Source organism: Esox lucius, chromosome 5, assembly GCF_011004845.1.
Source record: "Esox lucius isolate fEsoLuc1 chromosome 5, fEsoLuc1.pri, whole genome shotgun sequence".
Classification (NCBI taxonomy): domain Eukaryota; kingdom Metazoa; phylum Chordata; class Actinopteri; order Esociformes; family Esocidae; genus Esox; species Esox lucius.
Window position 1 is genome coordinate 14,965,977 of NC_047573.1, and position 24,125 is coordinate 14,990,101.

The window sequence follows — 24,125 nt, forward strand, 5'->3', positions numbered from 1 at the left end:
AGAGAAAGAGGGATGGAGGGACAGAGAGGCTGGGGAAAGGTGAGGTGAGCACTGACAGAGGATGAGCGTAGATTCAAGCAACATAGAACAGACTTCTATTCTGCTGGTCTATCACCTATCCTACCTACTAACATAGAACAGTCTTCTATTCTGCTGGTCTATCACCTATCCTACCCACTAACATAGAACAGTCTTCTATTCTGCTGGTCTATCACCTATCCTACCCACTAACATAGAACAGTCTTCTATTCTGCTGGTCTATCACCTATCCTACCTACTAACATAGAACAGTATTCTATTCTGCTGGTCTATCACCTATCCTACCCACTAACATAGAACAGTCTTCTATTCTGCTGGTCTATCACCTATCCTACCTACTAACATAGAACAGTCTTCTATTCTGCTGGTCTATCACCTATCCTACCTACTAACATAGAACAGTCTTCTATTCTGCTGGTCTATCACCTATCCTACCTACTAACATAGAACAGTCTTTTATTCTGCTGGTCTATCACCTATCCTACCTACTAACATAGAACAGTATTCTATTCTGCTGGTCTATCACCTATCCTACCCACTAACATAGAACAGTCTTCTATTCTGCTGGTCTATCACCTATCCTACCTACTAACATAGAACAGTCTTCTATTCTGCTGGTCTATCACCTATCCTACCTACTAACATAGAACAGTCTTCTATTCTGCTGGTCTATCACCTATCCTACCTACTAACATAGAACAGTCTTTTATTCTGCTGGTCTATCACCTATCCTACCTACTAACATAGAACAGTCTTCTATTCTGCTGGTCTATCACCTATCCTACCTACTAACATAGAACAGTCTTCTATTCTGCTGGTCTATCACCTATCCTACCCACTAACATAAAACAGTATTTTCTTCTGCTAGTCTATCACCACTAGTCCCTAATCCTAACCCCTAGTCTCTGTTCCCCATCTGTCCTCAACTCACCTCTCCCATTCCAAATATTATGTCAGTCTTTTTCCTGACTTTCTTTACTCCTTTTTCTCCCACCTCAATCCCCTCTTTCCTTCCTTTCTCCCATGTCCTTTTCTGAGCTGTCAGTGTTCTCAGAACTACCCAGCATGCAACAGCTTGACTTGACCCCCACCTGTTTTCCTTCCTTCTTTCCTCTCCTACTCTCATCCCCCCCGTAGGTCATTTGGCTACTCTTAATACCCCCTCCTGGAGAGTGTGTGTGTGTGTGCGTGCGTGTTCACATAATAGGTGTGTGTTAGCCATTGTGTTTTCCTCTGTTAATCGCCTGCTGAGCGTATCGACCAGTCAGAGGCCAGACATATTTTGATTGACAGGTCCAGACATTCTAGCAGATGGATTCGATCTCAGGTAGATGTGTGCATCCTATTGACCTCTCCATTTCTCCTTGACTGACATTAACACTGTACTAATCAAGTCCTATTATCATGCCTCCATCATCATCAGCATGTCTGTCTGTTAGTCTGTATTGCATCCTCCTGTCTCCTGCAGGGAATGGAGGGAGGGAAGAATGAGTGTGCATATTGTTTGCTAACTCCAAGAAAGTGTTTAAACCCGAAACTTCTGTCCCTATCAATCATTGACTGTAATTCTGGTCCCCATTCAATCCCCTCTCTATCTCACGTTGACTGTCACTCCTCAGCCAGGCTCAGCTCTTATCCACACTGAACCTGGGAATTAATACCCGACGCAGACTGATAAGACACACACACCCTCCGGACAGCCCCAAATACGGAGCCGATGGCGTGTGTTCATCGAAACAATACAGACTGGAGATGTCGACTGATTGTGGAGGCGGATAGACACATTCACTTAAGGAGACCCTTCACTTCTCTGCTCCTGTCTGTCGTATAGGTTTTCACAGCATCTCTTTCCATATCTTTCGCTTCTCTCTATTTGTGTTTCTCTGTTTTTCTGTCTCATTTTCTCTCCGTCTATCTCTGCATCTCTCTGTCTCTGTCCCTTTCTCTCTAACTCATTCCTCCTCTTCCTTTCGCCCCTGGTACTTCTCTGACAAGTGCTTTCTCACTCTCACTCAAAAACAAACGTTTGTTTTCCTGTGCTTCTGAGGACCTGAAACTCAGAAATATATTTCCCTTACCTCTACCTAACACTAACTTCCATAACCTAATCAGGCTTAAACTTAACCTAGTCCCTAATGCCTTAACCAAACCATGAATGCCTAAACCTAAACATAACTCAAATTCTCAATTGTGAATTGTTCTTTAAACTTAACCCATAAGCTTGAATCTTTTTTTCCTAGTAGGGACCTGCCAAAAACAAATGTTTACACATTTCTTAGATGTCCTGTTAGCAATATTCATTATCACTTGTAGCTAAACGGATGCAGGATAATGACTATATATGAATACTCTGAAGCTTGGGGTTTCATGTCTGCAATTACCCTTTAAGGCAAATGATTACCTAGATCCAAATTCTGTAAGCCTGCCTATTAGGTTAACCCCAACACATTCCCTGATTCACACTACTCGTGCTGTACTAAACATTTAATTTGTCTACATTCAATTCACTCCTGTATTATCTATTTGGGAAACAAGTTTCACTGTAGTATTATTGGGTGTACAATGACTGCTTGTCAGAAGGCCTGTTTCCTCAACTATAACTCTGTAATTTCTTCTCTTTTTTTTAATGGCAGTGTAGCCACACTCTCACTAATTTGTCACAAAATGGCATACCTTCCCACCAAACAATTTGTTCTGTGGCTCCTTATGTCATCATGCTCTGGCAACTCTCTCAAGGGCCTTGGGTGCCAGGGAAGCTGCATTGCCTTCAGTAAGTAGTCAGGCAGCAAAGCATTATTTTTTGCCTCTATAAATAATTGTGCCTCTATAAATAATAAAGTCATTGTCTTGCTGTATGATAAAGTGTCATACGATGAATGGTATTTGATTATACTGTTGCAGACAACAACAGTATAAGAAATTATTTCTGTACACTTTAGAGTTAATTCTGCTGCTGCCATCATCGGTTACATTAAGTCAAGTTAGCCAGTTCCAGTGGCAGCCATATCATCAATAAAGACAAGTGAGCCAGTGACAGTGCTAGCCATACATGCCAAAGCCATAACACCCCTTTCTCCATATTACACATAACTTTTTTCCCTTCATACTTTCCACCTGTCATCACTACATGTTATTATTTCTGTCTCATCTGTGCGCAATAACCGTTCCAGAACTCTGCAAGCTCTTAGGCACCGTAAATCATCTATTTAATGCTAGCTAGTAGTTTCCATCTTTCAATGTAGTCTCTGTAATTCTACTGATTAAGTCCTCTTTAGATGATAGTGGACGACACATCAATCAATCAATCAATCAATCACATTTATTTATAAAGCCCTTTTTACAACAGCAGTTGTCACAAAGTGCTTTTACAAAAACACCCGGCCTTAATCTTTGCCTACCTCCTACAGAGTGGTCCTGATCAATCAGACAACGGTTGGGGATGTTGATTCATTATGGTAAAGATTCTTCGTTCTTCCACTGTAGAGATCTTGCTTGGCCTACCAGAGAATTGCAATTTTTGAGCTCACCATTGTTTTTAACTTCTTCTTAACAAAAGGTTGGTTTTGATAAGCATAATGTTTTATGTATGATTCAGATACATATTTTCCGCCTCATAATCACTTTCTAGACTTTCATTGACACCTTTTCTCATATTGACAGAGACCAATAGCAGATTCCACAAGCAAATGTAAAGCCTACAGTCAAGACTAGACTTTGACAGGTCTCTTTAACCAGACCAAATGACAGAACATCCTCCTGATTAACCAGAAACACATCAAGCCAATTGTGGCAATTGGAGCCCTGAACTAGGGGAAATAAATGATTAAATTAACTACTCTAAAAATGAAAGCTGGATCTATACTTTATAATCATTCTTTGATTTAACACCTTAACCTGGAGTATAGAGCAAAAGAAGGAGAAAATACTTCACTGTGCTAACCCATAGTGGGGGACTGTAACTCCTCGATCACACCTACAGTGTAATTGCACAGAATGTAATTCCTGCATCATCTGAGTGCAGCAGAAGTTCAACATTCTCCCATGGCTACGATGTCCACCCGAAGTCGTTACCGCATATAATGTAATGCATACGTTGAATAAATGCATGGGCCACACGATGCACTAAAACTGCTCTTTGTGGGGAAAAAGCCAAAGGGCCTGCTACAGATATCTATATGGAAAGCTTGCAGAGGGAATACCTTGGGAGTTGTTGCGATGCGTCAGAGCCCTAGATACAGTTGGAAAAGGGGGTGGGGGGGGTGTAAGGGTAGGAATTTGTCAGGTTGCTGTTATTTTAAGTGGATGATAATCTCATTGATTTATAACATTTCCAAGCAGCCGTAATGCTAACCTAACTTCATTAAAGGAATGTATGCGGCACAGTAAAACCTCTAACCCTTCAGGTAGTGTGTCTCCACGCATGGTGGTTTATTACGCCTTGGAGAAGGCCTGTAGGCCGTCTCAGAATCCTCTGCACTGTGACAAGGCCCACCCCACGTCGTCGCCTCTTTACTCTGGCCTCTCTCCGTCCCTAGCTCCTGCTTGTTAAACACTGTGTGAATATGTGTAGCTGGGTGATGTGATCGGCTGACTGCTGTCTGCTCGCCATACACGTCACAGTTGTGTGTGGGCGTGGCCTGCGGGGAGTGTTGCAGTGACAGAAGCTAGCTTGACTCGGTGACTGAACAGGTCTCCGACTGATACGGAGAGAGTCCGACAGAGAGGAAAAAGTGTGTGAGAGAGTAAACCTCTTCATGCGTGGATGCGCAAAGCCCCAGATTTCAGAGCTGTTGTTCTAACCACTCTTCTTCAGGTGCATCTGAACTCATGTGCTAATAGTGTGTGTGTGTGTGTGTGTGTGTGAGTATGTGTGTGTGTCCCCTATCTCAGCAGGCAGGGGTTTCTGTGTGTCTGTCTGTGTCCATCAGTGTCAGGGTAAGGGCTGGCTATGCTGCGTTAGTTGTATTACTCTCTGAATGATAAGCCTGGGCCATCTGTTCTAACACACACTCACCCCTGCATTCACGCCTACACAGTGGGTGAGGATGCAGGGACGGAACGGAAGCCTGTGGAAGGTTGCCGTTGCTGTCTTGCGCAGCCAACTCTGCGACCTATGCTTGAAAGTTACTCACACACGTACAACACTCTCACAAACAACACTACAGATCCAACCATAGACCCTGTCACAGAGCCATTGTCATGTATAGTCCTGAGGAAGAGATGTGGGGAGAATGAGACATAGAGAGAAACATGGAGAGAGGTAGAAGCATATGTGTATATACGTACAGTTATGTCCGGAAATATTTGGACAGTGACACTATTTTCCTAATTCTGAAAAAAAAAATGAAACAACCGAGATGCAATTGAAGTGCAGACTTTCAGCTTGAATTCAAGGGTTTGAACAAAAATATTGTATGAAACGTTTAGGAATTGCAACCAATCCAATCATTGGAAAGCCATGCATGCCCATGCCATCACACTGCCTCTACCATATTTTACAGATGATGTGGTATGCTTCGGGTCATGAGCTGTTCCAAGCCTTCTCCATACTTATTTCTTCCCATTATTCTGGTACAGGTTGATCTTAGTTTCATTTGTCCAAAGAATGTTCCAGAATAGCCATCGATGACTGTCCATGAAACAGCCAATTGTCCAATTACTTTTGGTCCCTTGAAAAAGAGGGGGCTGTATAATTAAAGAGCTATAATTCCTAAACCCTTCTTCCAAATTGGATGTGAATATTCTCAAATTAAAGCTGAGAGACTGCAATGTAAGATCATAGATCATTAACATCATTGTTTATGTGTTACTGTTTTGGTAAACAGCAAAAATATTAAAACTTCAGTGTCCAATTATTTCCGGACCTAACTGTAGAGAGAGAGAGAAACATAGACAGAGAGTCCAAACTCCTGTGTAACACAGTTGGTAGAGTATGGGGCTGGTAACTACAGGGTTATGGGTTTGTTTTCCCCAGTCGGGGGACAATAAAAAAGGCATGTACTGAAAGTCACTGAGGATAGGAATGTCTACCGAATGACTTGAATGCACATTTAAGTGACAGGGAGCGAGAAAGAACAGGGCTGGTCCATATCATCTTTTTGTTCTTCTTTAACTCTCCTGAACAGCACATAAGCAAACACTACAATTGGCTACATGATGATGAAATATGTATGGCCTTTTTTGTAACACTCTTTGGAGGAACAGTATGTCTGCCCGTGTGTGCCCATGTGTGTGCCAGTGTGCTTGTGCTTGTGTGTGTGTGTGTGTTTGTGCTTGTGTGTGTGTGTGTGTGTGTGTGTGCGCGTGCACATGCCTTGAGACTGCACACATGGAAGAGCAGTCACATTCTGAGAAACTGTCCTGGAGTAGCCTATTACCTTTGTTAGTGTATATGTCACAGGCTCAAGTGTTCATAGACTCAATAATAATCATAATAATAGTTTTACTGGCTTCATAAAATAATAGTAAACAATGGTTTGTTCTGTCTTATGAAGCTGTCATTGAGAATAGCCTAGACAATAATCATTTTCATGTTATTTTAATTTGTTTTGAAAATAAAAATGTTAGGACAACACATTAGACTACAATATTTTAGAAAACATCTATTCTAAATTGTCTAAATTGTCTTACAGATTTTGTGTAGGCATTGATTGCCTTCTGATTATCTATCAAAATACCTGTAAAGAAAAGCCAAATTCAATGTAAAATCATTTATACATTTTCAATTATTTTTTGCACTCTGATTCTTTTCCTCAATGATTCTGGTGTATTTTCTTATGCTGAAAATACCAACTTTGCTAAAACTGCATCAACACCTCAAGAGAAGCGTGAGGCTTTGAATTGCTCATCACCATGCAGTGCCTACTGCCTACCGTCACCTTCGTGGGAATTAATTCAGAGAAAACTGGGTTGCTTTGCCTCATCATGCTCTAAATCAAATGATTAAAATGCATTCCAAGGTGATTTACAAGTCAAAAGAAAAGGGTAAGAGTACAGTGTTTCTACACAAAATCAAGATATAGTTAACAGGAATAATACAAAATATGTCCAACAGTAAAACCAATGCAGCAAAATAGTTCTGATTAATAAAGACAACTAAGACAGTTAAAAAGCATGTCTCAAAAGCTGTCTTGAAAAGGTTTTTAGAATGGGATTTTGTGTGCCAATTTATTCAAGAACAGTAATATTTAAATCGGTCCGGTTTTATCTTTGCTTCAATCTGAGGTTCATGCCCTCTGGATCAGGTTTTCTTTAAGAACCTCTTTATTTTGTCCCATTCATCCTTCCCTTAATCCTGATCTCTTGGTCCTTACCGCCGAGAAGCGTCCCAATAACATGGGGATGCTCTCATAGGGGTGCAAATAGAGTCTCACAATACAATATAATCCTGATACTTAGATTACAACACAATAATACTATGATATGCTTAGTTTGCATTCTGATAGTGCCAAATATTGCAATTCATTATTCACTTTTCTAATTCGTAATCCATTTTTCTAATTGAAAATCATACAAATAGAAAAACCTAGAAATAAAAAAGTTTAATTCATTTTTAACTTATTTGTGCAGATTAACTCTATGAACACTGAAAACATCTGAGGGAAGTTCTTGTGCTACTTAGAATGCCGTTATTGAACTAAAAAAAGTACACCATAAAGCACAAAGCCAATGAGTATGCAGTGTGTTGTTTGCTTTATAATAAAGGTCTTTCTAGTAACAGGCTCAGCCAGTAATTGAGGTGCTGCCATGACAGGTTTTCCCATCACTGCCAAGAAATGCTGAAGCTCTGTTGGAGTGACCTTTGGGTTCTTGGTCACCTTCCTGGCTGAGGCCCTTCTAGTCAGTTTTGTCCCCAAGGCCAGCATGAGGAAGCCTCTCAATTTTGCAATGTTTAAGCCTGCTGTGTTCTTGGGAACGTCATTTTTTTTAAATAAAACCTTCCACATTTCTATGCCTCAATAGAATTCTCTGAGGTCTACTGAGATTTTCGAGGATTTCATGGCTTGTTTTCTGGGATAATGGCTTCACATGCACTTCGAAGAGTAGGACCTTATATAGACAAATGTATGAAAGGGTCAGAATGCATATACACATGATGTTTTTCAGTTTTTAATTTAATTGACATTTTCAGTAAATATTTTTGTTGATTCATCAATTAAGTCTGTAACACAACAACATGTGGAGAAATTAAGGGGTCTGAACATTTTCTAAAAGCCCTGTCAATCTCAGGTCAGTGAAGGAACTTTAAAATAGCTTTTATGTGTGCTCTCCTGCTGGTTTTTGTTAGCACACAAGCTGCTGCATTCTGAATTATTTCAAATTTTCTAATGTTTTTGGAGGGAAGGCCAGAAAGGAGAGCAGAGCCTGCTAGTGATTAAAGCGTTCATTAGCGTCTCAGTATTGGCCTGGCAGAGAAATAGATGCACTTTGGCAATGTTTCTTAAGGGATAAAATGCTGATTTCGTCACTTTTTGGATATGGGCCTCAAAATGAATTTACCCTGGTGAGTTGAACCTAAATCTAGAGAATGCAAATGTGCAAAGAGTTACTCTTTTAGGTCTTGGCACAAGTAACAAAAATCTCAGTTCTGTCTTAGTTGCAAGAAATGTTATGCCATCCATCTAGTTGTGTTGGTGATGTGTACAATAATGGTGTTAATTGCACTAACATAATCTGGGAATACAGAGATCTAGAGTTATGTAGCATTAGCTGAGCTGTTGAAAATTAACTCCATGTCAGGTAATGTTCACCCAGAGCAACCAAATGAAGTTTTAGGAATAGTGAATTCCTAAAACATTATAGCCTGTTGAGGAGTACATGGTTATAGTATCCAAGTCTGCACTTAAATCCTGTAGTACAAGTATAGAGAGCTATCTAAGCAACAGTGTTCATCCTGAGGCCACTCACCGTCTTAATTTGGGCTGAAGGGTGGACAAAAAAATCGGTTTCTCAAGGCTTTTACCTAAAAAGGGAGGTAAGACATTGGTCTATAATATGCTGAGCTTCTTAAGTAGGGATTTCATTAAAGCCATTTGAAGTGCATATGGAAATGTGCCTGTGAACAGGTAGTACTTTTTCAACTAGGACAAAAGTTACTCCTTATAACTCCTCAAGGTAGGTCGGCAGCCTGTATGCTCACTGGTGGTTGTTGGCCAGGAAATGTGTTGTATTTCAGGTGCTTAGTGGCTGGCGACGACTTCCTGTTTGGCAACATGGCTTTGGAGGACACATTTCAATCTTCGACTCTCTTGAGCTTGCCAGGAGTTGGTGCAATGAAACAAGGCCATATGTTTGAATTTGATCTAATTGATCCAAAGTAAAATTATTTAATTTAAAAGTGGATGTTGGCCCAATACAGTTTTTCCTTGGCAGTTAGTGTTGCAGTGACAGTAAAAATGTGCAGTAAAAGTGAAATGATGGTATTTCAGCCAGTGTGGACTGGCTATATTTATTTACTGGTTAGAAAGAAATCTATACAGTTGGCTCAAATGTGTGTGAACATGGACTAAATAATGTAAAAAATCATATTACCACATTCATTACTTTTAAACTGGTGGACAAAACTGAAAAAGAGCCAAAAGTAGTTGGACAACATTGTTCAATTGGCCAGTCCAACACTTTCCCTTTTCTGTCCTGAAAAACTCCTTGATACTGTAGCTATGTACTGTGTTTTGGGCCGTTTTCGTGATGGTGAAGTACCATCCAATATGTTTTAAGTGGACAAGATCTTTCTGTATACTTCAGAACTCGTCCATCTGCTGCAGTCAGCAGTTACATAACAAATGAAGACATCTGTTATTATTTGTCATCAATTTGGCATAACGTTTGGCTAGCTTAATTTAACTAGATACGGTGCTAGGATAGCTTGGTTGTTTGTTTGAGACTATTTAAGTGTGACTTAGTCAAGTGTGCTACTCATTCTTTCCATTTATTGATCTTCAGTGCTACCTATCTGGTACTAATCTATGATTATTGCTTGTGTATCATACATCTGTGTGGTGTTTACATGTGGTGAAAACAGTTTCTTCATTTTGGTTAGCCTGTGTAAGTGGGTTGTTTGAGCTGTTGCATGGTGAACTTGATCACTGTATATTGGTGAATGTGTCTGTCTTTGATAATAGCATGCCTGACCAGTCAATGACCTCACCACACCTCACTGCTAATTACTCAGAATGTCACTTGTGTGCTGTCCTTCAAGACATTGTTATTTACAGTGGGGCGCCATTCTGCTTGAAATGTTCTAAACCATGGTCTGTTTGTTTTCTCTGTTATAACTGTACCATTTTATTTACCTTATTCACAAACATCATACAACTCTGAGCTATAACTCCATTACCGTACTCCTAGATCGATGGTAGGTCATGAAAGTTAGCCACTGAGTCATATTCAAATCAAGTTAAAGGGGTAACCTACCCCAAACCACACATTTCTACAATGTTTTTTGTTGAGTAATGCAAATACACTACCATTCAAAAGTTTGGGGTAACTTAGAATTGTCCTGGTTTTTGAAAGACAATATTTTCTGTTAAAATAACATCAAATTGATCAGAAATACTAGAGATTAATGTTGTAAAGGACTATTGGGGCTGGAAATGGCCGATTTTCATTAGAATCTACATAAGCATACAAAGGCCCATTATCAGCAAAAATCAGTCCTGTGCTCTTTTTAACATAACCTGAAGCTTCAGCGATTGTGGGTTTGATTACAGGCTCAAAATGTCCAGAAACGAACGTTCTTCTGAAACTTGTCAATCAGTTCTTTTTCTGAGAAATGAAGGCTACTCCATGCGCGAAATTGCAGAGCAACTGAAGATTTTATACGACATTGTGTATTACTTTCTTCAGAAAACTGCGCAGACTGGCTCTAACCAGAATAGGAAGAGGAGTGGGAGGCCCCGGTGCCCAACTGAGTAACAGGACAAATACATCAGACTGTCTAGTTTCTGAAACAGATGCCTCACAGGTCCTCAACTGGAAGCTTAACACGTGTCTCAATGTCAACAGTGAAGAGGCAACTCCGCGATGATACTCTTGTACACTTACAACAACAATCTACAATGTACTCTTACATTAGTCTATGTAGCACATCAATTACAATAGGCCTCAACAGCCAATGAAAACCAGTTGGTCATTTGACATGTTGCCCAGTTATGTGCTGCTCGAGTTGGCACCACCCAACCACATCATTTGTAAATAGGGTAAACATTTTCTCTCACCTCACACCGTTGTATCGTCATATCGCTCTCCCTACTAGTAGGACAGATAGACTGAGACACAAGGAAGATAGAGAGAAAGGCGCTGGTTTCAGCAGGCCGGGGAAATCCTTCTTTGGTCTCCACGGCAACGGTCACGCAGTTCTGCCCACATTCCATCACACTTCTCACCAGTGTTCCCCCGAAGAAATGAAATAAAATAAAACATATTTTTGGTGTTAAGCCAACCGACAGCTCTTTCTGTGGAAATGCAGTTTCCTGCCACATCACAGTATTAAAGCCCACTGTTGAACAAATAGGGATCCACATTCCACTGCTACCCATTCACTTCACTCAAATCTAATAGGATATGCACTGTAAAATCCTTAATTACACTATTTCTCATACTCAGCCAATCCTTTCAGATCTTTGAGGTGCCTAGAGGTTAGGCGCTAGTGAATGAAGAACCAGCACATTAGGGACAAGACCCTCCATCCATGTTTATGGACAGCATTAAGTCTTGGTAATGTCCTCTGTGGAAAACGTGAACAATCCCAGAATCCAGTGTGGAGCGATTGGACACTGGAGGAAGCTATGCTGCTAGTTACTGCACCATGACATCTGTCACTTCATTGCTACACCCAAAAATCTCTCTCCGAAGGCCTCAAAACAATGATGTCTACTCAGAAGAGCCAGTGTGTTTTAAATTTTTTATTTATAGAAACACCATTTAAAAAATATATAGGAATGGAGGAAAGCAAGAAAGATATCGTTTTTTGAGTCACAGTTATTTTGAGAGAAAAATCTGGGAAACGTGGACATTCAAACTGAAAAGATTTTGGATGATTTTATATATGGCCCTATACTAGGGACCCAAATAAAAGTAAAACCCTCTCTCTCCTCTTCTCATGAGTCCTCTCGTTCTCCTTCCCTCTGTCCCTCATGTCTGCCTGTCATTTGTCTACCCCTCTCTCTGGTTAGTCAGGTTGTCTAACACACTGAAGGAAGTTACGTTTGACAAGAAGCAGCCAGAGGGACGGACAAGACAGGCATTTAATGACGCTCTGCTGCCTTTCACCGACAACACATACAACACAACCACACACACACACACACAGTACACACATGCTTTTTCCAGTAGTTGGGGTGATGGGGGGCATTGACCCTGGTCTAATGAAGTTATTTCTGGGTGAGAACCCCTGGTTGGGGGTGAAGGAGCACATGGGGGGGGGGTGAACAGGGGATCAATGTGACTGTGGAGCTCCCTGATGAGAACTCTGGAAAATACCTCGACACAAACAGCCTAGTCACACAGTGAGTCATGCACAGTACGCAGCTGTTCTAATCTATAAAGACTGACTGTTGATGGCCTCCTCCTTATCAACCACCCTGTGCCAATCTCTCTACTGACTGGATGATAGTATGTACCAGCATTTGTAATTCCGCTCTCCCTCCCTCTATCCAGGTCCTGATGTTAGCTAACGGGGAGACGGAGGGCTATCTGTACCAGCGTCTACCCGTCCTCTCCTCCCTGACCCGCCTGGAGGGCAGAGCCACAGCGTACGTGTGTGAGGACTTCACCTGCGCCCTCCCCGTAGCAGACCCACAGGAGCTCCGCACGCTTCTGCTAGCGTGACAGAGAGAGAGAGAGAGGATGAGAGGACCATGGGAACCCTGTCCTAGCCTGCTCACAGCTAGCCCTCCCACACTCACCTCTGTAGGCGGTGTGTTGAACCATCATGTGGACCGCGGGCCTCTAAGACTCACTTGCCAGCAGATCTAATAACAGCAATTGTTTGTGTAGCTTAGTCACAGGCTAGTAAAGGCCCGATCAGTTTTCCAGCAGTATCCTAATGTGTAGGCACGGAGTCGCAGGGATGCATGGATGAGTTGCCCTGAACATGTAGTAGACACCTTATTCACATGGATGAAGTTCCCCACCATGTTGTTCTCCTTTCCTGATGTTAACCCACCGGCCCTTACCCGGAACAGGCAGCAGAAACAGGCGTGAGCGGGTGTCTCTGTGCGCCCTTTTCTTCCCACAACACACACACACGTACCAGGTCGACATGCCTCAGGACACGATGACCGCCCACCACATAATCTACGGATGTACAGACGTTTAGGGAATAGCGATGCGCACAATGCCTGGAACGATGCTCTATCTCTGGGAATAAACAGTACTTACATCATTGTGTTGTGATGGTGTAAGCGGAGGGCGAACTGAAGTGTAATGGCACCTTCTCACCACATCCCGCTATCACCACTCCCACCTTGCCTGACTTTGGGTCTGTCAGTAAGATGTATGGATATATAGCTAGGACTCGTATTAGATTCCATACATATCCATGCCCCCCTGGTGTTTGTGTCCGAGGATTGTCACTGCGCTCTATGTGAAGTACCCTGTCCATGCTACTTATCTCCTTAGACTGCTGGACTATAAATAAACACTGATACGGCTACTGGTGTATCTTTCCCCTTGTTTGAATCCTCTCTCTGCTTCATAATGAGGAATGTAAACTGTGTGTGTGTGTGTTTGTGTGTGAGACAGATGGGTTGGGGGATATTGCAGGCTGAAGAAAGGGAGCTTGTCTCTGGAGGTCCTGCCCTGGGCTTTGGACGGCAACAGAAAATAAATAATGGCAAAAAGGAAAGGACAAGGCATGGAGTGGTGGATGAAAAACGATGAGTGAGACCTGTTCTGACACAGCATCTCCGTCTATTCACCTAGGGAGAGAGAGACACAGAGAGATAGAGAGAGTGAAGGAAAATGACTGGACAGTCCCAAAAATGCAATGCTAAATCACCTCTCCACTTGTTCACTTCCATCCCTCTGGATCCCTCTGGATCCCTCTGGATCCCTCTTAATCCCTCTATCCCTCGGCTCTCTGTGCATCCCTCTGTCGAACCCCTGTCCAACAGACCTGCCCTGGGCCACAAGAACACCCATGCTGGCAGACGACTGCACCTGGGGAGAAATTAAGGGGGACAAAAGAGAGAAAGTGAATGTAGAGAGAACAGAGATGATGACGAGTGAGACAGGGATGACTAGAGAGTCATGGAGTGAGAGGAAGAAGGCTGTGGGGCTTCTGTGTTCTAGTGATATCGTGTCCTGACGTCCCTTCTTATTTGTCAGGTTGGCTTCTGTCACGCCTTTCCAAACCACTTCCTCTCCTCTCTGCCTCAAACTGATGCCTCTCTTTCCCTCACACTTCATCACGATCCATCCTACTTGGGTTTCTGGAAGATTCTTCTTTGTACTCCTTCCCATCTGTCATATTCACCTCTCCTCTCTCCTTTTTGAAGTGATGGGAAACGCTGTTCCTGCTGCTTGTCTCATTCACACCCACCTCTTGCTTCTCTCTCCGTCTGTTGCTCGTCAACCTGCAGAAAGACAGACGCAGCTCCCTTTAACTCCCTGTTCGTCCCTGTTATTGGGAGGGTTTATTGTAATGATAAGCTGCACCAGCGAAATTTTAATTAGAGCCTAGATTAGCGTTTGACCCCGGCTCACCCGTTGCCTTGGTAATTATGAAGCTCTTGTCTACATGGCATGGACGAGAGGAGACAATTAGTAACCCACCCAAGACCTAGACGAGATAGAGTGTGTGTGTGTGTATTGGGAGTGTAGTTGGGTGTATTGTGAGTGTGTGTGTATTTGGATGACCCTCTCCCTCAATCTACCAGGATGATAATGAGGCCACAGGGGTCTGAGTGACACGTCAACCTGAGGAGAGAGAGAGAAAGAGAGAGAGAGAGAGAGGGAAAGGGTGAGGTGGAATGAATGCAAAGTGTTACACAATAGAGAACACAATGAGAAAAGATAGAACGATAGAAAAACAGATATAGTTTGGTATGGAACCGAACTATGTGCTGGAGGGAGGAGGAGAAAGAGCGATTGAAAGGAGGGAGGGGTGGGAGAGATCTACTTCAGAAAGGGGGGGGGGGGGGCAACCAAGAAAGCTGTTGAGCTATACACGGGAGGAGGGGAGTTGTATTATATCTCATGTCGTGATGTCCTTATCAGTGAGAGAAAAACCCCATGTATTTCAGGAAACATGGCCAACAGCAGTGCTACTAAACGTCTGGGTACACTGAACGACCCACATACCTCATTCTCCGCTCCATCCTCAACCTGCCCGCCCGCTCCAACTGAGTCAATGGTTGCAGGGTTCTTTGTACTCCCTACCTGGAAACTTTTCCAGGAATCTTAATAAGACAAGGGTTTCTGAGACCTGCTCACTGTGAGGCCTGATCCGGGCCTTTCTCTGTGTGTGTGTAATCACATCTAAGCCAGGCGGAGTTGATGAGGGGGGATATTGATTTTCTTTTCTTGGGCTTATCGGCCCAGTACTGGTGGGCTACCAGCTCTGGGTTAGACACGCACTGATTACGGGCGGCGGGCACATCAATCGCTTGACCTCACCTTCTCACTCCACAGTCACACACCAAAATCCACCTAGAGTTCTTCACTCATGCATGGTCTGCAGTAAACTCGAGCACAAAAAGATGAACCAGTTGAGCTTGGCTGGTGTTAACTTTGTACATAGCATATCATGTTCTTAGTGGTTGTGGAGAGGAAGAGAGCGAGGGGGAAAAGTCGAAAGGGTTTTCCGTCCTCTAGATTATGTTTACTGCTGAGGGATCCTAGAATCCATTCATGAGAGATTGGGGAGGCTATATTATGTCTTTTTATAGGCTTCCTCACATGCACAATGCTATCCCAGCCACTGGCGTTCTGTTACCGTTTGCTAGCTGGTATGTGGGACTATAAAAATGGCAGTAGACGTAAACGACAGTAACAGCAGCAGTATCATGAAGCTCTCTGGTTGGAAAACGGTTTTCAGTCTCACGGAAGAGGGATGGAAGCAGCGTGTGTATTTCTGGACAATAACACCTCACTTTACATCTTGGTAATTTAACTGACGCTCGTTCCACCAACACTAACATACATTATTGATTGGGCCATTTATTAGCTGTAGGACTATACCATTTTGATTGGGCCACTTATTAGCTATTGGTCTATACCATTTTGATTTGGCCACTTATTAGCTATAGGACTATACCGTTTTGATTGGGCCATTTATTAGCTATAGGACTATACCATTTTGTTTTTGTAACCGAGGTTTTAAAGGGAGAAATGAACCGATTGGAAGCTGGGGATGATTAGGTGTCCTTGATAATTATGATACGGACGTGGGAGTTAACCAAGCACTCCTCCATGGGTCAAGTAATCAGGACACGCGTTTAACAACCCATTTTGTTGACTGGTTTTCTACCTATTTACTGCGTTTGTGCTTTTCATTAGACGAGATGTATTTTGTATTCTTTATCACGAAGAAGAATTCTATGGCAGAAGAGTAGTGCTTGAAATATGTACATGTGTGTATATTTCATCAATTCACATTGTCAAGGACAGAAAACTTGGCATTTGGTCTCTATCTTCCACACTACGCAACGTATTCACTAACCCTGGTTGCTCGTGTGGTTTAGCGGAATGTGATTGCTTACATGTGTGAGTCTGTGTTTATGTGTGTGGGTGAGTGTGTGTCCATCCCGGTTACAGCTCAGCTTGTGCATCGGCAGAGAGGAAGAAAAGGAGGGAAGAAATGAAAAAAAAAGAAACGAAAGAATGATCACCTTGTGAACATATAACGGACGAGGTGTGTGCTTTTTTCTCTTTGTCCTACTCCTATTCTAGATTTCCCAGCGGCAGGATTTATGGAGTGTATCCATGGCTAGTTTACATGTTTGATAAGGTGTTGAAAGAGAAGGAGATAACCGTAGAGCTAAAGGCTACTGGGGAGAGAGTCTAGTTCATCATCTTAGCCTAGTTACCTGAAAGGAAGAAAGACCTCCAATCCTCCATCTCATATGTTTGTGTTTTCCTTTAGAAGTGAGGTACAAAGGGGTATGGTGTTTGGCCAATATACCACAAACGAGAGACATTTCTAGGCCCAGTGCTTTGCAGGGAGCCAGTATATTGCACTTAACTGTGGAATATTGGTAATAGTATATAAAACATGTCTCATTACACTGAACAAAAATACAAAGGCAGTGTTGGTCCCATGTTTAACTGAAACTGAAAAATGTTCCATATTCAATAAGAGTTTATTTATCTCACATTTGGCCCACTAATGTATTCACATCCTTACATCCCTGTTAGTGAGCGTTTGTCATTTTCCAGAGGGGTTTGCGTATCGAGTAGGTATCGTCACAGACGACCCCTTGTCCCCTTTTGCCGGGGAGAATACAAGGCCACTCTACTGTACAGTAAAATGTCCACTTTTGTCACACAACACAATGCCTCAGATGTTTCTGTGTTTACAGGGGGCGTGCAGTTGGTATGTTGAGTGCCGGAATGTCCTCCAGACATGGCGCCAGAGAATTGTTTATTTTTCTACCTTAAGCCGCCACTGTCGTTTTAGAGAGTGTGGCAGTACGTGCAACCGGCCTCAGAACTGCGGACAACACGCGATCACGCCAGCCCAGGACCGCCGCGTCCGGCTTCTTCAGCATCTGGATTGTCTGCGACCAGCTACCAAAAGAGCAGCTGAAACTGTAGGTTTCAAAAACCTAAGAACTTCGGTACTAACTGTCAAAAACCGTCACAGGGAAGCTCTTCGGCATGTGCTTAACATGGGATTTTAGCGAGCAAATGGTCACCCTAGATGGCTGCTGGCTGGCTGAAGGACTGTGCTCTTCATGCATGAATCTGTGTATGATGTTGTGTGGGCCCATTAATTCATGTATTTCAACTGACTGATTTGCATACATGAACTGTAGGTTTGTAAATCTCAAATGTTAAATCACAAATGTTCCATGTTGTGTTTATATTTTTCTTCAGTGTGTTCAGTTATTAACACCATCAGAACAGTCCAAACAGTGCTTTGCCTTACCAGTAGTATACAATCTCATACAACACAGATTTCAGCCCATAAGAGTTCACCACTCGGTTTAAATCAGCAACATTTGATTTTCCATTATGCAGACCTATCTTCACGTTTAACGGTTTGTTTCAATAATCTATAATCAATATCCCATTTCACCACCCAAACGAAATCACAAGCCAAATGTAACACATTACAGGTGAGACGATATGAATGGATATGTCAGTCAATGGTAACATACCATGTCACCACACAGCCAGAGGTCAAAGTGTCAGTGTAGACACGCACAAACAGACACACACACAAACAGACACACATACCTAGGTATATACAAATAGCCTCGCTGAGGAGAACAGCGCAAGCCGACCACAGTATGTAGAGTGTGTGGCTGTCCCTCGGTCCCTTCGCTCGCCATTGCTGTGGGCGTGTTCGTGGATCCCTCAGCTAGCCCTTGACATTTCCTTGACATTTGTCGACATTTCTAATTTGTCGCAGAGCTGTGTAAAGCAGAACTAACTGTGAGTTCATCAAAAGTGATTTGACAATATTGATGACCAAATGTCACCAGGCCCTGACCATCTGGTGAGGCCAGTGATAGAGCTGAAGGACCGGAGTGGCTGTGGTCATTGGATTTTAATGAAGGTTAAATTGTATTGATATGGTCTCCCGAACCAGGTCACTGCAGACTGGTCTTAAGTAGTGACTGGTCTAAAGGCATTCTTTCGTTTTCGATTGCTTGATTTATCATCAGTTTGTTGCCTGTTGGTTTGACTTCAGCTCTGGCTAGTTAAAGGCATAGGGTGGCTTGAATTCTTACCACAGATATAGACTGCAGCTCTATGGAGATATGGAAGATGCACGACAACAGGTTAGTCTTATACACATTCACAGTTCATTGATACTTGGGTGGATGGGCTCACTTCAGCTGCTGAACGAGAACAACTGTCATGTTAAAGCTGTGTGAGTGTTACAGTATTTTCTACTAATATCTGAGAGGTGTTTATAGAGAAATAATATAGAGAACATTATTGGTAGCAGGAAATAGTAACACAGTAACCAAACTCTCTCTATCAACTTTAATACAGGATGTTTGAAAGACACAGACGATGACAACATATGACGCTCAACTGGAAAAGAGTATTAGCTAAAGTACTGAACTGTGAATGTTTGAAGTACTCTCCAGAAAATGATAAAGCAAAAATCTGTGGCACATGCATTATTTTGTTATATTAATCTTTATTCATCTTTCGTCAATGACATTATAGCCAGCTAGCCTTCTGATGAAAATAATGGAAGTTTATCTTTCAAGCTTTGAAGGGGCGGACTGTTATTGTTAACAAATGCTAATCCATGAGATGGTCCCTGTAGTAGTAGACAAAACCGACTGACTAGAAGTATTTTACAGACCTCTGTGTGTCCCAAAGCTTGTCCTTCCCATAATCATCATCTACAGTATCTACCCCTCCATCATGAAGGAGATAGACTGATTAGATTAGGAGAAAGAGAGAGAGATGTAGAGATGAGAACACACAGAGATTAGATTAGAGGAGTTAGAAAATGTGGTTTAAAATGGAAGAGGACAAGCTATACTATACAAAGAATAGATGAAGTCTGAAAATTAATGAACCCATTGTTCCAGCAGGAGATCAGAGCCCAAACAACTGTAGATTGTTCTGTCAAATGTCCTCAAACAACCTTTTATAACAGACATATATGTTTTTCTGCCTAGTTTCATAAGATCTTTGCCGATATGATTTCACTGTGTAACTGACCATCCAGTTTAACACTCCGAGGTTCAGCTATTTCAATTCATTCAATGGCCATATGGTTCATGTTCAACTCTAGTTGAGGTTAACTTCTAAAAGAATACCTAAGTGAATGCATGGGCTGTGGGTGCCATAATGTATAGTGTAGAATGCTCTTACTAATTTTAGGTCGTGGAATTACATGACAAATAGAGGTTGAAATACCATCTGTTACCAATTTCAATAGTTTTCCATTTAAGTTGTCTACAAAGAAATCCTAAAATGGCCTGGACAATGTTATTGGCACTATTAGAGTAGTAAGAATTTATGACATTTCAAACAGGTGATTCTCATTTACTTTGGATTGAATTCACCTGTGGTGAGTTTGCAAGTACCTGCAATATAACAATCACTAATTTGCCCAGCTTTAATAGAGAAAAGGTTTGAAAAATGATTCATTCCCCTGTTTTGTGTCACTATGTATCACAATCTATACAAAAAATGTTATAATGTAATCCATAATAAATTGAGTTTCGAAAAATACCAAAATGTAAAAGGAAAGTGAATAGTTTCTGTAGGCAGCTTATATTTTGTTAAAATTATTACTTGTGTGTTATTTACATTAATGTTTTACAGTTAAACAGTAGGCATGGATATTTATTACGGTCAGTATATTATAGTGACTTTCACCTGCCTCAGGGATGGAATACCTCAAACGCTGCACGAAGCTCAAGCTACTAACTGAGTCATACACACCGAAATCGGTCTCTGACAAGACTGTTTACACAAGTAGAGAACGTAAATATAAAAGTAAGCCCAGCACACCAAGAAGAATGATTAACACTGCTACAGTTGGGACACGTAGACCCCAATCCCCAATGGTTATATTGAACATTGAAAAATAGGCAGGCCAAAGTACAACACACTGGTGTTTCCCAAACAGTGACAAGAAGGATTAACAGCCATCCTGTCCAGCCATCCTGGACCTCTACGCTGCACGAGGCAGTGTCAGGGGAGTGACTTAGAATCGTTTCCAGCCACAGCAAACGTTACCAGCGTATCATGTCTAAAACTAGCAAGATTCTCTTGAGCTTCTACCACTAGCCATAAGCATACTTAAAATGCCTGTAAAATGATGAATCAATGGATTCCTAGGTTATCTGCACGGTCCCCTCTTTGCACTCACCTTTCTGTAATGGATTTATGGGAACAGAGTGATTTTACAAACACACTTTTAAAATTATTAAACACAGGCTCCGTGCTGGTATTCTCTGTGAACTGCCTGTACCGCTACTGTACATATCCTTTTATTACTATAAATGTACTTCTTTTATTGATATTGTTAGCTCCTATTGATTTATCTTTAGTTATTAAAAAGGGCCTGTAAGTAGGCATTTCGTTCATAGTCTTAGTCAATCGGTTGTTTACGAAATGTGATGAATACCCTTTGATTTAAGTGTCAGCGCTACCTTACAAAAGAAAATTGCCCACTACCAACTGAAAGCTGCTGAATTCAATGTAGCACTTACTGTAAACATGTTCAGCTCCTGTTTCTCTTCCCCCAAGGGAACACAATCATGTTCATTACATATCAATTCTTATCAAGACTAAATGAAATAAAAGAAATAATACAGGTAATTATTCTACATTACAATAGATTAGGGTTAGATTTTAGGCTGTACGGTCAGAGTAGAAATGGGTGTGGACATGATATGGTTAGGGTTGAGCTACAGTCAGAGCTTCCCCTGATCCTGAATCTGTGGTATGTTTTAAGACCTCAAATTACAACTGTATGAGCCCCATTAAAAGGATTGATAAACTGCAAGTCAAATTCCTTTTTGATGAAACATTTAAACTTTGAACAGTGCTTTGACCACTGAGAACATGGATGAAAGCTGGGTATAATTTTTTATCTGGAATGTTACCAGTGGAAAGCAAATATTTGCTCAGCTCCTTGCTATTGTGGCCGTAACTCTTCAGAGATCGTTGGCAGGAACTGACACTCGGCCCAACTGTGGACCTCTCTTTCCCCCTCTCTCTCACTCTCTCTCTCCCTCTCCCCCCTCTCTCTCTCCCTCTCCCCCTCACTCTCTCTCTCTCTCTCCCCCTCACTCTCCCTCCCTCTCTCCCTCCCTCCCTCCCTCCCTCTTTCTCTCTCTATTGGTAATGATGTGTAACCTGGTCGACGGGGGAAAGACCAAACTGGAAACTCCGCAGAAGATCAGGCCAGTCAGCACATTATGTATGCAGACACATACACGCACAAATATAAAGCACGCTCAAACACACAGAACAGAAACCCAGATGGACAGACTCACACTCGTCTTTATTCTCCCTCCAACATTTGGGATGTCCCTAATGTGTGTGGGGACCATACTGGGACAAGCTTTGAGGAGTGATAGAGATTATGGTACACCTCTAACATCTGCTTCCATGCTCTCTGATCTGGCTCCAGATTACATTCCTGCCTGGCCGCTCCTATCAAAGATTTATAAAGAGGTTGTCCAGCAGACTACAGACTGTACAAACATACATGCACGCACACACACACACACACACGCAAACACACGAGAAGACCAGTGAAGGAGAATGCAGAGATAGATGTTGAAGCAACGTGCTGGGAAAGAAATATATGAGCATGATCCAAAAAATCAGTCGCAGCCCTTGAGTGAAAAGCTAAGAGAGAGGAGGATAAAGAAGGAAGAGTTAAAGGAGTAAAAATAGGAAGATGTATGTGTGACACACACAGCGCACGAGGATGGACAAAATGTGTGCGAACACAAAGAGACTCACACGGCCAGGAACCCACAATACCTCACACCTATGCCTCCCCACTCAACATCCATGCCCACTCAAACATTTCCATAATTAAATCATTTAAACCACACACAACCGACTGGTCATCTACTTCAAAAATAATAACTAGAAGACCAATGCAGGGCCTGAACTGAACTTTTTTATTCACTTTTTATTTCATTATTGTGGAATATATCATTTGAAAACACAACTTTTGTTTCTGGTCCCCATAATGAAGAAAAAGCGCTCTCACAAACTGAATGTGTTTGGGGTCACAGCACTTCTACTGAATGCTACATTTCAAAAAGCCTTCCACCACATGCTTGTTGAAGTGTTGTGTTTGCTACTTTTTTCCAACCAGGATCTTTCAAAATACTTTTGATATCCTAAAATGGGGGGACCACCTACAAAACACACAGTCATTTTGAAATCCAGTGTTAATTGCTACAGCAATTACTCTAAATTAACTATAACAATTTGATCAATTTTAGATAAATGAATTGGCTACATTGATGTTTTTATGCAATATGGATCACCCCTTATTAACGTCTGAGTCACTCAACCTGCAGGATTCTAGCTCTTAATTCCAGATGTCAAATTATGGACAGGTTGTCGTGATTCACCAGCGCCACGGTTTGAAGATGAAACTAGCTCAGTATTAAGAGAGTCTGATGTTCAGGGCCAGGTTGTCAATAATAATGCCCTAAGGGAGACCCATATAACCACTATTATCACTGTTCTTTTACCGAGCTGCTTTCTGAAGCTGGAATAAACCCTGGTTGCCTACTACATGTTAGTAAGACGGGAACACGGTTGAGTTATTTTCTTCATGAATGCTAAATTACATTGATTAGCTGGTTTCATTTTCATCAGATCTTGTTGTAGGAGGAATTTACCTAAATGAAGGTACCTTGGCCCAACCCCACCTAACTTGTATGGACCATAGGTGTTCTGGCCCTATATATGGCCTGGCAGGCAGACACAGATCTCACTGTTCCCACACTGTGAAAAGGTGTGTGGAGGGGAAGTGTTTGTTGATTTAGCTGTATGAATATCATTGTCTGACAGAAAGTTTTGTTTTGAAGACTGACGTAATATTTAAATGAGAGAAAAGGGTGCCTGGGCACAAACATCAATTCCACCTCCTGAACAGTAATCAGAACTCCCACGGAGTATCCAGTCCTTCCCACAGCGCTACTCACTGTCATACAGACCTTCTCCCCTCAGCTATGATTCTGAGTCACAATGGAGCTCCAGATCAAGGACCCCACACAGTGCCTGGTCACCCCAGGGAAAAAAGCTAGTTCTGGGGTGACTTTCTCTCAGAGTTCCCTGAAGGTTCCTGGTGCTGTACAGGAGCCAGAAATCACAGAGCTGGAGTAGACTCAAAGAAAAACATGAAAGAAAAGAAATACAGTGCTGAGAGGCCCTTCTGTCTCGATCCCTCTTTCTCTGCCCCCCCC

General features: G+C 42.1%; 1 protein-coding gene across 3 annotated transcripts in view; it reads left to right on the plus strand.

Moving 5' to 3' along the window:
* spata20 (spermatogenesis associated 20) overlaps positions 1-13,693 on the plus strand; it is a 35,806-nt gene extending 22,113 nt beyond the window's left edge. For all 3 annotated transcript variants that reach the window (XM_013133845.4, XM_010891924.5, XM_010891925.5), the window contains one exon: positions 12,697-13,693. In XM_013133845.4, coding sequence (XP_012989299.3) covers positions 12,697-12,867 — 171 coding nt within the window. In that variant the 3' untranslated portion in view covers positions 12,868-13,693. The remainder of the gene's footprint in view (positions 1-12,696) is intronic.
* Positions 13,694-24,125: the final 10,432 nt, after the last annotated feature.